At 58.7% G+C, this 14,207-nt stretch overlaps 1 protein-coding gene across 1 annotated transcript in view; it reads right to left on the minus strand.

Moving 5' to 3' along the window:
- The window catches only part of IGF2R (insulin like growth factor 2 receptor), a gene marked incomplete at its 5' end in the record, with an annotated part of 87,442 nt that overhangs the window by 14,419 nt on the left and 58,816 nt on the right, over window positions 1-14,207 (minus strand). The window contains 15 exons of the mRNA XM_084228281.1: window positions 1,363-1,512; window positions 2,308-2,529; window positions 2,781-3,037; window positions 3,269-3,388; window positions 3,992-4,118; window positions 5,434-5,624; window positions 6,479-6,615; window positions 8,965-9,062; window positions 9,931-10,061; window positions 10,629-10,844; window positions 11,248-11,335; window positions 11,565-11,740; window positions 11,821-11,964; window positions 12,505-12,675; window positions 13,428-13,620. Of these exons, the coding sequence (XP_084084407.1) occupies window positions 1,363-1,512; window positions 2,308-2,529; window positions 2,781-3,037; window positions 3,269-3,388; window positions 3,992-4,118; window positions 5,434-5,624; window positions 6,479-6,615; window positions 8,965-9,062; window positions 9,931-10,061; window positions 10,629-10,844; window positions 11,248-11,335; window positions 11,565-11,740; window positions 11,821-11,964; window positions 12,505-12,675; window positions 13,428-13,620 (2,421 nt within the window). The remainder of the gene's footprint in view (window positions 1-1,362; window positions 1,513-2,307; window positions 2,530-2,780; window positions 3,038-3,268; window positions 3,389-3,991; window positions 4,119-5,433; window positions 5,625-6,478; window positions 6,616-8,964; window positions 9,063-9,930; window positions 10,062-10,628; window positions 10,845-11,247; window positions 11,336-11,564; window positions 11,741-11,820; window positions 11,965-12,504; window positions 12,676-13,427; window positions 13,621-14,207) is intronic.

Genomic DNA, 14,207 nt, shown 5'->3' on the forward strand with positions numbered 1-14,207 from the left:
CCGCAAAGTGGGGAGCCCCACAAAATCGCCCCCCCTTCCAAATGAAATGCTACCAACAATGCCTCAGACAAAACCAGGCTGCCTTATGCTGCGTGTGTCCACACGTCTGAGTGCAGACACCCACGTGACCTGCAGACAGACAGACAGAAGGGGGCTGACGAGTCCAGACCCACCTCCTGACGAGCCCTGGTGACTCAGAGGACCCGGGGCTCCCCGGCGCTTGGGGCTCCCGCCCTGCCTCGACGCTGGCCTGTCCCGCCTCATCAGGCTGCTGCTGTCCCCCTTGCTCCCCTGTCCACACCGACATCTTGCAGACGTAGGGCCCTTTCCCTCACCAGCCAGCTCCAGGCCAAGGAATCAGTCATCTTACAAAAATTACAAGACGCCACAGGCTATTCTCTGAACTCCTGGGGCCAAAGGAGTGTGAGAATTCAGACTGCGCCTCCGGAATCCTAAGAGGCAGCTTAGATCCATGTTTCCATTACACACCCGCACCACGCGCGGGCTCGGCGACCCGCTATGTCAGTGCTGCTGCAGCAAATGCATAGCGTTGTCTTGACATGGAATAAAGACAGAGCGTCATTAGCCTCGGTGCACTGTGTGGGGGAGGTTAAGAGCTCCGGGAAGCACGGGTGAGGGGGCGGAGCCAGGCTGCCTGGAGCAGAGCGCACCCCACCTGACCAGCTGGCCAGGCTGTGACGTGGGGCGCCCCACCCAGCCATTTGGAGTCACTGCAAAACGGGGGGGGGGGGGGCAGAATCTACCCATTTACCTCTTATTCACAGAATGGGGGTCGAGAGAAAGCAGTGCAAAAGCTCTTTGTAACAGGGGGCCTCGTTAAGCCGCGCGCAGTCTCCTTTCCGAAACACACAAAAGCGGAAGGGCGCAGCCTCCCTAGAAGTAAAACTAGGACCTCCTTATAGCTGTTCTGACCCAGGATCCTCTTTTGTTACGTGCTGGATGATTACAGCTGCCAAGTCTGACTTCCCAGTAAGAATAAAACCTGTAGCACCAGGTTTAAAAAAAAGCCCACGTCCCACATGTTGCAGGCAGCACTAAATGGCGCCGCCGCCCTGAGTCGCATCCTGAGAGTACAGTGAGCACTTCTGCACAAGTCCTGCGCTGCTCGCTCAGGCAGGCTGGCTCCTGGCTAAGTGGGCAGCTTTACAATAACCCAGAGGCAGCAGCGGGCACCACATGACCCCAGGCAAACACACCAGCACCCCAAGACACCACCACACGCTCCCAGCTGTCTGTGCCCAGCTGGACTGGCCACGCTCACAGCAGGGGGACCGGCCAGTGGGCCGCATTCAGCATGCTCACAGCCCTCTGCAGGGGGACCGGCCAGCGGGCCGCACTCACCATGCTCACGCCCCTCTTGCAGTGGAACACGATCAATGAGGTGTAGTTGAAAAGACTGTTCGTGGCACAGGGCGTGCTGCTCTCGAAGTTCAAGTAAACTTCATTGGCTACCGGGTTGAAGGCAGGAGGTCCTGTGACACGGCCAATGTCCTACACAAGGGAGAAGCAGACCTGGGTCAGGAAGGCCACTCCCACAGCGGTGGAGTACGGGCTGCAACACAGCACTGACTGCACCAACAGCGTTGAAAACAAGCAGGGTATGGAAGAAACCAGGCCAATGGCAGCTCCTTCGGGAAGCCTCATCCCCAAGCTGCCCACAGGAACCCAGTGCATCCGCGGGGTGGTTCTAATGCCATGGCTGGCTCGGTGGTTCCAACTCTTCCCACAGCCAGTTCTCAAGAGCTAGGAAAGAGGCATCACTCTCCAGTCATATCAAGAATGCGGACAGCCAATCTGTCACCTGAGCCCAGATCCTGCCCCAGGCCACCACGTGCCCTCAGGCCCACGCCCTGGCACTGCCAGACCTGGCCAGGTGCCCTCAGGGGGTCCCAGGGAGGGGAGGTCCACGACCAGGTTGCTCAGCAGGACACCGGTCATTCAGAGGTAGCAGTTGTAACACGTGAATGCGAGGTGGGGCGGGAATGGAGCACATTATCAAGTCTATGGGTGACGCCACCACGTCTGTCCCCACGAGGCACCATCCCAGCCATGGCGACCCTACACCCTCTTCACATGAAGACACAAAACCATTTTTAAAATCAGGAGAAACCCAGGCCGGGGTCGCGGAAGTGCTGTCCACCCAGCACCCAGGGGCACCGCTCCAGGAGGAGAGCGACGGGCTGGGCGCCCAGCCCACCTCCACCCTGCCCGCGCCCTCCCAGCACCGCCCTAGGAAAGGCCACCCGCGCCTGCACAGCTTGGGCCCGGACAGCACTGACTACTCACTATGGGGTTCCCGTCCACGGGCACTTTGCAAACGGCAGCTCCGGCGGGACAGGCCACCCCGTGCATGGGGTTGAGCGGCTGGCAGATGTTGATGTAGAAGTCAGGGTTGGTGTCCGACTCCTCGTCTTCCTCACTCTCGTCATAGGCCTCGTACCCCCCGGTGCGGTGGATGAGGGGAGACAGGTCGATCAGGGCGCTCCCGTTCCGCACGGAGCACTCCGTCTGTAAGCAGCAGAGACCTCATGGGAGTCCGTGACCAAGGGCCCGGTCCCCTTCGAGTCACGCGAGGATGCGACGCTGAACTAAAGGCACCACAAAGGTGGGTCACGGTCCCCAGCTGCTTCCCAACAGAACATGGGGCGCTCGCTGCCAATCGCCAGAGCAAGTGGGAAAGATGGGGGCACCCCCAGAACCGGCAACGGAGCCGGATCACCCCCGGGGGCACCGGGGTCAGAGCCCCAGCTCCAACTCACCACCTGCTCGCAGGCCAGGGGTGTGTGCCAGGAGAAGAAGAGCGTGCACGTCTGCTTGTCCAGGGAGATGAGCATCGGCCTGTTGGTGGGGCTGGACTCGGGCCGGCACACGAAGCTGATGACGCTCTTGTAGGTCAGGCCGGTTTTGGAAGGACACGGGGACCCGTCCTTGTACACCAGCTGCAGGACCTGGTCCACGTAGGTCAGCCTCTGGTTGGCCTTGCCCACGCTGATCCGGGTCTGCCCGAAGCAGGCGCCTGTGTCCAGGGGGGAAACCACAGGGTCACCCACTCCCTGACCAACTCCCCGTGAGAACGCACTGCAAACGCAGGCTCTGGGGTTCACAGCTGAGGGCACTCTTGTGCGCACCCCCTGCTGTGTTGGCCAGCACCAGCCCGCTACAGTGCAGCATGGGCTGTTGCCCATGGTAGTGGACGGCCAATGTCTCCTCTGTCACAGGAGGGCCAGGGGGTGATGGACACACTCACCCACGCCAGGGGGGCAGTTCTCGTTCTCCCCACAGATACTGATGAAGACAAGCCCCTTCTCACTGTAGGCAGCCGTGTGTCCAGCTCTGCCCCCGAGAGAGGTGAGGTCGAACAGATGTCCTGCAGAGGGGCCAGGAGCACACGTGTCAGACTCAGGGCCTCGCCAGTGCTCACGCTTGGAATGCACAGACCCCAGGACTCCTGACCGCTCACCCAGTCCCTGCCTTTCACGGACACAGCGCTGGACGCGCCCCTGACCACTAGTCCATGTCACAGGTACCAGCCCCACATTTATGAGGTGGCCCCTTTCCCCAGAAGGTAACAGCCCAGTGGTCCCTTGGGCTGGGCCGCAGCGACCACCAGGATCCGGTGGGACAGACTGGGCCTGACGTGTCCCTGCATGGCCAGTGAACTGCACCCTCAGGCCTGGGCAGAGGGCAGTGCAGGGGTCCCAGTGTGCCTGTGTGCACGCAGAAGGACTCCAACCTCCTGAGCTGCGGGGCTGACACATGGACACGGGACCACAGACACAGCTCGGGGGATGCTGGGTCCTGCCCAGTGAGTGTCCCCACGGAGGAGGACCAGCAGGGGCGGGAGGTCGAGGGCAAGGCCCCACACCAGCCTGCAGGGAAGGCGCCTCTCCCAGCAGCCACACGCCTCCGTGGGGTGCACCGGCCCTCGGGGGCCCACCACATCCCCACCGTGGTGCTGACGTGGGCTCACCTGTGTTGGGGTTGGTGACCTGGCAGTTGTCGTGCACATTGCTCCGCACAGGGCAGGCGGCGGGCGTGGGCCAGGAGAAGGTGTACTCACAGTCCTCCACCGCGCTGACGAACACGGGCCTGGTGTTCTGCACGCAAAGGACACACAGCTGCCGGCAGGCCGCGCAGGGCAGGCACACTAGTCACCCCTCACCAGGAGTGCCCACCCCACACATGTGACACTCCACTGCGTATCCAGAGAGTGTGCAGCAGAGGTCAGGCTCATCTGTGAGCTCGTGCCAGGGCCGCAGAGCACCACCACCCACGGGCACAGGGGAGCCAGCCTAGAGCTGAGGCCCGGGATGGACCGGACGGGACGGGGGCCACTGTAAGCCACAGAGTAAGTTACTGGTAACATTCTGGAAAACAATGTGTCAAGATGGACAAGGCAAAATAAATTTACCAGATCTCCACCCACACTGGCCACAGCCGAGCCGCCCATCCCACATGCCCTCTGCCACCACGGAACCCGTGTGGTTCATCCTCATACCACCCTCCCCAGATAAAGCTGGTGAGGGTGTGGTGCCCGCCTGACCAGCCACCAGGGCCGGCTGCCTCACCCCAGGCACCACCCTCCTCAGCCCAGGTGTGGCTGCCTCACCCAGGCACCATCCTCCTCCACCCCTGCAGCCCTTCCTCTTCTGCCAGGTGCCTCTACTCAGAGTGGAGAAGTCTCCCGAGGCCCAAGTTTTCTGACCCCAGCAGCCTCTGCACCTTCTCCCCACAGGGACTGCTCCCCATCAGAGCCCATCACTAGCCCCGGCTCCTCGGCACCCCCAGCACCCCAGCGGGCAAGGAGGCCGCCCAAGCCCAGGTAGGGTGGGCAGCTGCATAGACCTAGTCCCAAGCCTGGGTCATAAGTGACAGCACACGGGCAGCAGGTTCTTCTGAGAAACCATCCGCTTGGTCCCCTGGCTCAGAGCACATACTGACCCTCTGGGGGAGGCCCTGACAGGGAGAGAGGCCCAGCCCCAGAGGAGCCTCCCCTGCAGCCTCTCCTCCCTCAACCTGACAACCACCTGGCAACAGGTAACATGACACGTTGTTCACAGTGAAGGTCCAGGGTGGGTATGGGACTGACCAGCTGGGAGTGGGAGGCCGACCTCTGCCCAGCACTGTCCGGCCTCCAGCACCTCCCAAGCGGCAGCCACAGGGACCAACACCATGAGGCCAGCCCCACCGGAGGTTCTCCAGCCTTCAGAGACCCAACCACTCAGAAACTAGACCTGGGCGGGCACCTTGGGAGCCAGACGAGAAAGGGCACGTGGCCCACGGCCCGCAGGACCCACCCTGGGCCCCCGAGCTCATCCACTCACACCCAAGACACACACCAAGGGTCTTGGTGCCCCCAGATGGTTCTGCCCCCTACGCAGCAACACCAGGGCTGAGAACACCATCACTTACGGTCTGCTTGTCGTTGCAGATGAAGCGGATGGTGGTCGACTTCTTCCGGATCCTGTCTGGACACCAGTCTCCATCCACGTATGTGAGGACCGTGGCGCCATCGCTCCACTGAGGGCCATCCTGCACCCGGCCCAGGTTCACAGGCTTGAAGTCGCCCACCATACACACGGCTGCTTCCGGAGGGCAGGGCTCTGCAACACGTGTGGGCGGCGAGGACTCACCTCGGGCCTGCAGGCCAAGTGACCAGACACGCCGAGGGAGCCTCCGCTTCTCCCCCAAGCCCACCCTCGCTCAGTGCTGCTACACCGCATGGGGACTGCGGGCAGGCAGGGTGGGAAGAATCCCAGGCTGGAATTACTTCTGAACCCCAAGTGATGATGCTAAAATACCTGGGTTACTGGAATGTGTACACGGCCCACACTCACATGCCGACTCCCAGAGTCCTGGGATGTCAACACTGCCTGCCCAGGTCTAGAACCAGTCTCATCCACAGTCTCAAACGTGCAGAGGATGGAAACCAACTTGTGTAGGGAAAACCCAGCACCTGCTCAGAGCTGCGCCACACAGGACTCGGTGGGTGCTGTTAAGCTCTATGCAAATGGGACACATTTCGACCCAGCATCCCAAGAACCACTGGACGCCGAGGCCACGGTGGGGCACTGCCTCACATGCTGGTGCCACAAACATAACAGTCTAGTCTCCACCACAGGCACTCAGGGTGTCAGTCTCCATAAGCAGGAGGCACACCCCACCTTTACGTCGCCCCACAGCTCTTCCCCTGCATGAACTTCCTGCCCCCACGAATACGCCAAGGAGTCACTCAAAAAGGCTACAATGCTCCCAGCCAAGCCTCGGCACCCGTCTATCCTGAACCCCCCCAGGGAACTGTGAGGCTCGTCAAGGCCCCTGCAACTTCCTGGCTAAACCACACCCACGCTGCAGGGCAACACCTTCAATGAATCCCGTCCTGCTTAGTCTCCCCCATGAATCCACTATCCACCAACACCCCGCCCCACGCTCCACCCCGCCAAAAGGCCCCTCTCACCCGAGCCAGCATGCGGGGACAGAGACTTGCAGACGTTGATGAGGTAGTGCTCGGTGGCCCCCGTCCTCGTCACCGCTTCCCAGTTGTCACTGTACCTTGACAGGGACGACAGGTCGAAGGTGTTCCCGGCCGCATCTCTGCAGGGAGGAGAAGTAGCAGCAGGCTTGAGTGTGCGTGGTCACGTCCCCAGCACCCGAGACACCGTCCTGCCCTGCAAGAGGACACCTGCCGCTCACAGCAGGACGGACGGGGCGGGAGGGCAGTGTACCACGCAGCATAATTCAGAAGGAAAAGGACAAATACAGGTGTTCCCCTCACATGGCACGTACAGGCACAAAGGAACAGACAAGAGCAAACCAGAACAAACTCCAGCAATGCGATTGCAGAGCAGGGGCCACCAGAGGGGCGGGCAGGAGAGCCCTGGGGAGAGGCCCGGTGGGCCGCGGGTGCTCTGGCGGGGGGGGCATGTCGCGGAAAGGCACTTCCAGAGAGGGGCGGCCCTAGACACCACGCAGCACTGCAGACTAAAGCAAACCCAGTAAGCCTGACTTAAAAAGAAAGGGAGGCCACCCGCGTGGCTGGGCCTGCACATGTGAGGGAAGCAGCAGGGAAGGAGGCTGATGTAACACGGGGGCTCAGCAGGGTCTGTGGCTTGAGCTGGCTGATCCTAATGAGACCCGAGAACCACGGCTTGGGAGTTTCAGCAAGAGCGCGCCGGGCCTGCGCGCCGGGGTCACTCTCATTCTTGGGCTGGGCGAGCCCAGTGCGTGGCCAGGAAGGCGCAGAAGGCACGGTGAGATGCCCGCCGAGATGCAGGGACAAGATAAAGGGCCTGGACCAGCGTGGGGCACGAAAGAGAAGCGGAGCAACGTGAAGGTAAAAGGACCATAAATGGGGGCGGGGGGGCGGAACCACAGGTGGAACTGGCAGTAACTGACAGAGGAATCAAGGAGAAATGATGTTAACTCTAATCTTACACCCAACCCATCAGATTTGAAGGAAAATAATGATGTTTTCAGATGGAGGGAGAGGAAGAGAGGAAGGGGAGCAGCAGCAAAGGGCGAGAAGAGGGAGAGAAGCAGAGCGGAGACGCTGGCCGGCGGCAGCCGGAGCTGGAGTCAGAGCACACGACCCAAGGCGCCGGGAAGCACAGAAAAATGCCGCCGATGGGGGCAGGGCAGAGACCAGCTCGCGCGAATCACGCTGCTCCTCTGTGAAGGAGTCCACAGAGACTACTGGAGGTTGACAACGGTGTATGTGTCATTTAGAGTCCTGGAAGGTTCTAGAAAGAACTACAAGACATGGGGAAAAGGTGGAATGAGGCTCTGGGAAAAGATGGAATGAGGCTATGTGAGAGGTGAGTGCGGGATAAAGCTCGCGTCACAGGACGCGTTCTGCACTCTGAATTTCTTACAATATGCACATAGAAGCCTTCATTTTACCCAATTATTTAATTTTCCTTTGATTTAATACCTGCCAGCTTTTAAAACTGGGCACAAAAAACTTTGGGGGGAACAAAGCTTTCTGTACAAAGATCCCCAGAATTGCACTCCTGAAACACAAGTGTGAGGAAGCTGAAGACGGCTCCAGCCGCGGCGTGAGCGGCTGAGTGACTCGGGGTGTCCGCACAGTCATCTGCTCACAACCACCAGCAACGAGAAATGAATGGGCTTCACGTGGAAACGCTCATGAAACGCTGCTTTAATTTCAATTTAAAGACACTAAACACTGACCGCCACAGGCACTTCCGTGCACTGCTAACATTCACTTTACTCAAGGAGGCAGCACCGCAGGACAAAGATGGGGGGGGGGGTAACAAAATGTCTCCCCAAGACAGCTTGCTGTGACCCTGACTCTTTCTGGGACAAGTCCTCACAGTGCGACTGCCAGTCTGTCCCTTACCAACTCAGAACACGAGATTCAGATGCATAGAACCAAACTCTCCAGGGAAGGGACCCAAGGTGTCTATTTTGTACCAATTCCAAGGGTGACCCTGTTGAAATTCACGCATAAAGACTCCACCTCATCCTAGGAGGAGCCGACCACCTGCCGCAGGACCCTACCTGAGCCAAGGTGGTCAAGACCACCAGAGGCCACTGAGCACCTGCAGGCGGGTGTCCCCCCCACACCCACCAATCCTCTGCCGTCACCCTTCTCCATGGCTTCAACATCGTCCCAGACAAGCAGCACGCAAGGGAGAAGCCAAGGCAGGGGATCATTCTGGTCACTCCACTCTGCCCACACCTGTGAACCTGGCAGTGTTTTCCGCCCTGACTGAGCTCTTCCCCAATTGTTTGAATCACATCCAAAGTAATCTCAAAATCTCAGGTGTGAGGGGCTTGAGACAACCTAATCCAGCCCTTCATTCAGCTAATACAAGCACTGTGGCTTAGAGAAATCACCTGACTCCCGAAGGCCCCATCCCCAGAAGAGAAACCTGATGGAGTGAACGTGCCAGCCCCCAAGTCTGCACTCCCGGGCCTTACTTGAAAGAACACTCCGTCACGTCAAAGGGTGGGCAGGCGTACTGGGTCCGCCACTCAAACAGGTATGAGCAGTCCGAGGTCTCCTTGAGAAACATGGGCTGGGAGGAGAGAGACACACGCAGGTAATCAGGAAAGGTGCGGTAGCTCATCCGTGGGGCTTATGGGTGAAAACAGTCAAGGAGAGCCACGTGCATTAAGGTCACACAGGTGATCAAGGAGCCAACACAGTCTCCGTAAACAATGTGTTTTTGAGTAAGAAAGTTTTTATGATGCTTGACAAGCTGCACTTTTACACACAGAGCTGACCACTGGCGTCTGCATGTATTACTAGTCTCACGGTATTGCAGAGTGAGCAGCAATACTGAGATTATAATGCCAATTTTGAACCACTGAATTTTGAACTATGAATGAAATTAAAACCTCATTTACCCACAGTATCACAAAACAATGAAAATAATGAATTTTCCAAATAATCAAAGCCTCTCCCTTGGCGACCTGTATTGTGAACTGGAAATATTATGAGTTGAAACCTTAAATGCATCAATTCCTCCGACTCCTAAGGCCTGTGCTCTGGTCTACACAGGTGAGCCCCACGAGACCCATCACCTCCCTGCCCCTTGGGCCTGGGCGGCGGGGAGCTCCCTGTCCCCGCACAGCCGCTGGCTCCGTGTGGGCTTAGCCTGGCCCCTGCAGCCACCGAAAGGCTTGCTGATTGATTTGAACACCGTAAAAGCTCACCTGGGCTGTGCACAGAGCCCCCTGAACTGGCTTATGGGGCGGGGGAAATGAAAGTACTTATAAATATGCCTCGAGCCCGTGTGCTCAGTAAACATCACTCACACCCCGAGCACTCATGTTGAGGAACTCTGCATGAATCACGCGTTTCAACGACGCTAGCCGGGAGGGCTGGGGAACCCAGGGGAGCAGGCCAAGAGGGCGCCGGAGCCCAGCAACGGGCACACTCACCCTCTGGGTGCCACGGTCACAGTAGAAGTAGATGGTGGTGGAGCGCTCATACACCTGGTGGCACCTGTCCCCGCCGGTGTAGTTCATCTTCAACAGCCCATTCTCGTAGGTCAGCTTCTCCGTCAGGAGACCTGTCGACAGAGACGCCGTCAGGTGAGGCCGGGACCCTCGTCTGCCCAGCCGGCAGGTCAGGTTGCTCACCCTGAATGCACCACCCATGGCCACCGCCCAGGAGGGAGGGGACACAGCCCTCCCGGGCAAGGCCCCAGATTCGCCAGCACAGAGATGACCCCTCATCCGTTCCAACTCCCTTCTCCCACATCCTGAGCTCACCAGTACCCGCCCAGCTCTTGCCCGGGCCCCGCGACGCCTCACGGCCCAGGCCTGCACTGCACGTGCCCCTCCGGCTGGGTTCCAGAACGTGCTGCCGCAGACCCCCCAGCACCCACCCGCTGCCCAAAGGGCGCACGCGTGATCAGGGGATGGGCTCTCGGGACCGGAACTGGCATCGCTAACCGAGAAGGCAGCGAGTAGCCCCTTCCCGCAGCGGGCGCCAGGAATCAAGCAACATCAAGTGACGACGTGGCTTCCCCCAGGGGGAACCAGCCGTCCTCCTTACTGGAGAAAGATGTGCTCCCGGCGCCAAGAGCCGAAGTGTGGAATCTTGCCCTTCCTCCACAGGCGAGGCCCTGCCGTACCTGCCACTTTATGGAAGCCCTGGGGCCCCCGCTTCTCCTGGCACGACGAGACTGCCTTGGCCTTCTCGCCGCCGAGGCAGACGCTCGAGGACAGCTGCCCGCAGACCCGGAAGTAGTAGGTGTACTCGCCGGCAGTCACGATCGTGTCGTTCAGGGACAGGGACCTCAGGTTGTACAGGTGTCCGTGCCGGGGGTCCCTGACCTCGCAGTTGTCTCCTTCAGGAGACACAAGACATGAGGGCAGCCTCAGCCGCGCGCTCCAGCAGAAAGCCTCCCAGTGTCTCACGGGGAAGGACTGTCTGACACGGCCATTAAGCCTCACACCGAATCATTTTTGTTTATAGGCATGATGCCAACTGCTGGCAGACAGCTTTCTAGAAAAGACTAGGTCACTCTTAGCCCCTAGGATCTGCTCAGCCCCTTGTCCAGTGTGAGAAAGCAACAGTCCATCATCCCAGCAGGATGAGCAGTGCTGCAGACTCAGCAACAGGGGGCGAGGACATGGGGTGACAAGGACACGGGGGCCCTTTCCTCGACTAGGGGCCCAAACCCCCCCAGGCCCGGGAAGGCACAGCTGAAGGCTGCCCCTGCGGTGCACTCACGAGGCGCCAGGCCTCACCTTCCGCTCGGATGACAGGACAGGCCTCCACGGTCCTCCAGACAAACACGTATTCACACTCGTCCAAAAGCTGAAAGGTCGGCGATCCCTGGAAAAGCAGCCAGTGGTTGATTTTGTTTTCATTTATTAGAAAGAAAAAAATCAGCCCAACAACAGCCACCATTAATCCCCAACCTCAACCTCTGAGAAAACGTGAGGCCTGGGGGTGGCACATTTCCACTGAACCCCAGCGATGCCCTAAACCCGGAAAGACAGGCTGGACCACATGGGCGCCTTGGTGTAAAGGGTGTGGGCAGCAGGTGGGTGGGGTCACGCACCGAGGTCTGCGCACACTCCAAGGTGATCCTGGTGGAGAAGCGCTGGTCCCCACACTTGTCACCGTTCATGTAGACAATGCTCAGGGACCCGTTGGCTGCCACCTGGGGGCTAATCTGCACCACGCCCAGGCTCCAGCTCTTCTCCTCTGTCACCAGGCAGGACCCCACTGCACTACCTGAAAGAGCGGGGCGTTCGTCTGGGTTGGGGCACGGGAGGGGAGGTAGGGAGGCGCCAGGTCCAGGGCTCTGAACTCACTGTGGCACCCAGGGATGTACGGCAGAGGGGTGCAGACACTCAGATAGAAAGTTCTCCTCCTGCCCTCAGGTGAGGTGTCCACAGCAACCCAAGGCTTCCGGACTTTGCTCAGGCCGCTCAGGTCATACTCGTTGCCAGCATCGTCTGAAACACAGCAGGGTGTGTGGGTGCCCTGCTCTCCTGTCAGCCTTGGGGCACACTTTAACCCCACAGAGACCAGTGACCTGCCAGGAGACACAGCTACGGGACAGGCCCCGGCACCAACACCAGCCCTCAGGGCAGCACCAGGCACGTGGAGGTGCAGGCCCTGGGGGACGTCCAGTGTTGGGGTACACCCTCCAGAGCTACAACTGTCTTCCTTAAATAAGAAGCTCTGACCACGTGTATTGATTTTTACCCACATTTTCGTCTCAGTTCTAAACGAGCGCTGATCTCAAAACACAGCTGAAAAGTATTTAATTGTAAGTTCAGACTCTCAAGAGAAACGACAGGACTTTGCGCATCAAAGAAAACATGTAACACAAATGCCACGCTGCCTGTAAAACAAACATGCACACACATGCACACGTATGTTCTCTCGTGCACACACAGTGCCACGCACACACTACACACAGACACACTCTCGTGCACATACACACTCATGCACACACACTGCACACACAGTCACACCCCTGACAGCCTTACCCGTGACTTGGCAATCCACCGGGGAGGGGACACAGGCCAGTGCAGTTTCAAACTCAAAGTAAGTGTCGTGAATCCCCAGGTTGGAGTCGATATCTTGATGCAGGAACCTGGGGCTTCCTGGGTAAATGTCATCGTTGCAAACAAAGCGGATGATGAACGCATCAGCGGCCCCTGGGGAATCAGAAGGCGGGTGTGAAGGGACAGGCAGCAAGCCTGCACGGTCCATGCAGGCTGCAGGGGACACTGGGTATCTCACCCGCTGGACAGCAGGTATGGGGCCTGTTTAAAGAGACCTGATTTGAATGAGGGACCCCAGCCCCAGTTTTAGCCTGCAGGGAGCCACCGGCTCTGACTGGAACTTCTCTGCCTAGAGGAGGAAGGTTAGCAGAGGGGCCAGTGGCCCAGGGGTGAGGAGGGGTAGAGGCCAGGGGACCAGTCCGCAAGATGCAGCGTTTAACCCAGGCCTGCATAGGACACCTGCACAAGCCAGTGCCACCTCCCAGAGCTCCGCTCTGCTGGACAACAGAGCTGCAGGAAAGTGCAGAAACATTAACACACGCAACCCAGCAGAAGTGTATTTATTACAAAAAGATACAAGAAAGACTGAGGGGAAGAACAGACAGAAGGAAAACACAGAGGAAAGACTGAAGGGAGAACAGACAGAAGGAAAAAATAGGAGAAACAGTAACTTCGGTATCTGCTGGGGAACCTGCAGAAAAGCAAGGCCATCAAAGCCTGACAATCCAGGTCAGGAACATCTGGAGGTGCCCGAGGGAAGACACCTGGGTCAGGGCACAGGACTCTCACATATTCTCACGGGTGGTAAGAGCTGGCGTGAGGCCCGTGGGGTGCCTGCATGACTGACGTGTGCTCAGAACCCCCAGGACACTGGTCAGCTGCAAGTATCCTGGTTCCGAGCTCACCTTTGCTAGGGTTCACACGTCCTTTGTAGGTCAGTGTGATCAGGCCCTCTGTGGACAGCTGGAGGCTGGACAGGCCAACTGGCCTGACTGGCTTCAGATTGTTCAGATCTTCCGTCTGGGTCTCGGCCTCACAGCCAGAAGCAGGTTTGTCGTCAAAGGTCCCACAGACGGACATCGTGCCGCACACGTTGAACTGCAGGCGGGACAGCGAGAACCACTCAGAGCAGCTCCAGCAACAGGACACACGCAGACCCTCGCCACGCCCACCGGGCGACCCTGTTCTTGTCACCCGAGTTACCCCTTCCACAAGTACACAGCTGGTCCTTAAGTTTAGTACAAAGGCGGAGTCACAGCCCAGCAGCAGTGCCCAGAAATTGTCCCCGAGGGTCCCAACAGCCCTGCATCCACACGCGTGAGGTGTGTCACACATAGTAATGCACCACACACAGCAAGGGAGGCACATGAGCTAGAGAGGGCAGCACTTTAGATCACCGTGGAGACCATTACACGGTCAAGTTAACTAAAATTGAGTGCATATAATATGATGCCCCTTCTCAACAAGGCTGACCCTCCTAACATCACAATGCACAAAGGCAAAGCCCCTCAGCCTGCTTCTAGCATGTTCCCTATGGTGGTCGTCTCCTCTGGCGTGTTCTCTACCCAGTTCAAGGAGGTTCTTATCTACCTCTCACACTCATACAAGCAGCACAATGCAACGCTGCCTGTTTTAAATCCCTGGCATAAAGCGAGCTGTAGTGGCAGCTGGGGTGGGGTGGAGAT

This window comes from Talpa europaea (assembly GCF_964194135.1).
Source record: "Talpa europaea genome assembly, chromosome: 2".
Classification (NCBI taxonomy): Eukaryota; Metazoa; Chordata; class Mammalia; order Eulipotyphla; family Talpidae; genus Talpa; species Talpa europaea.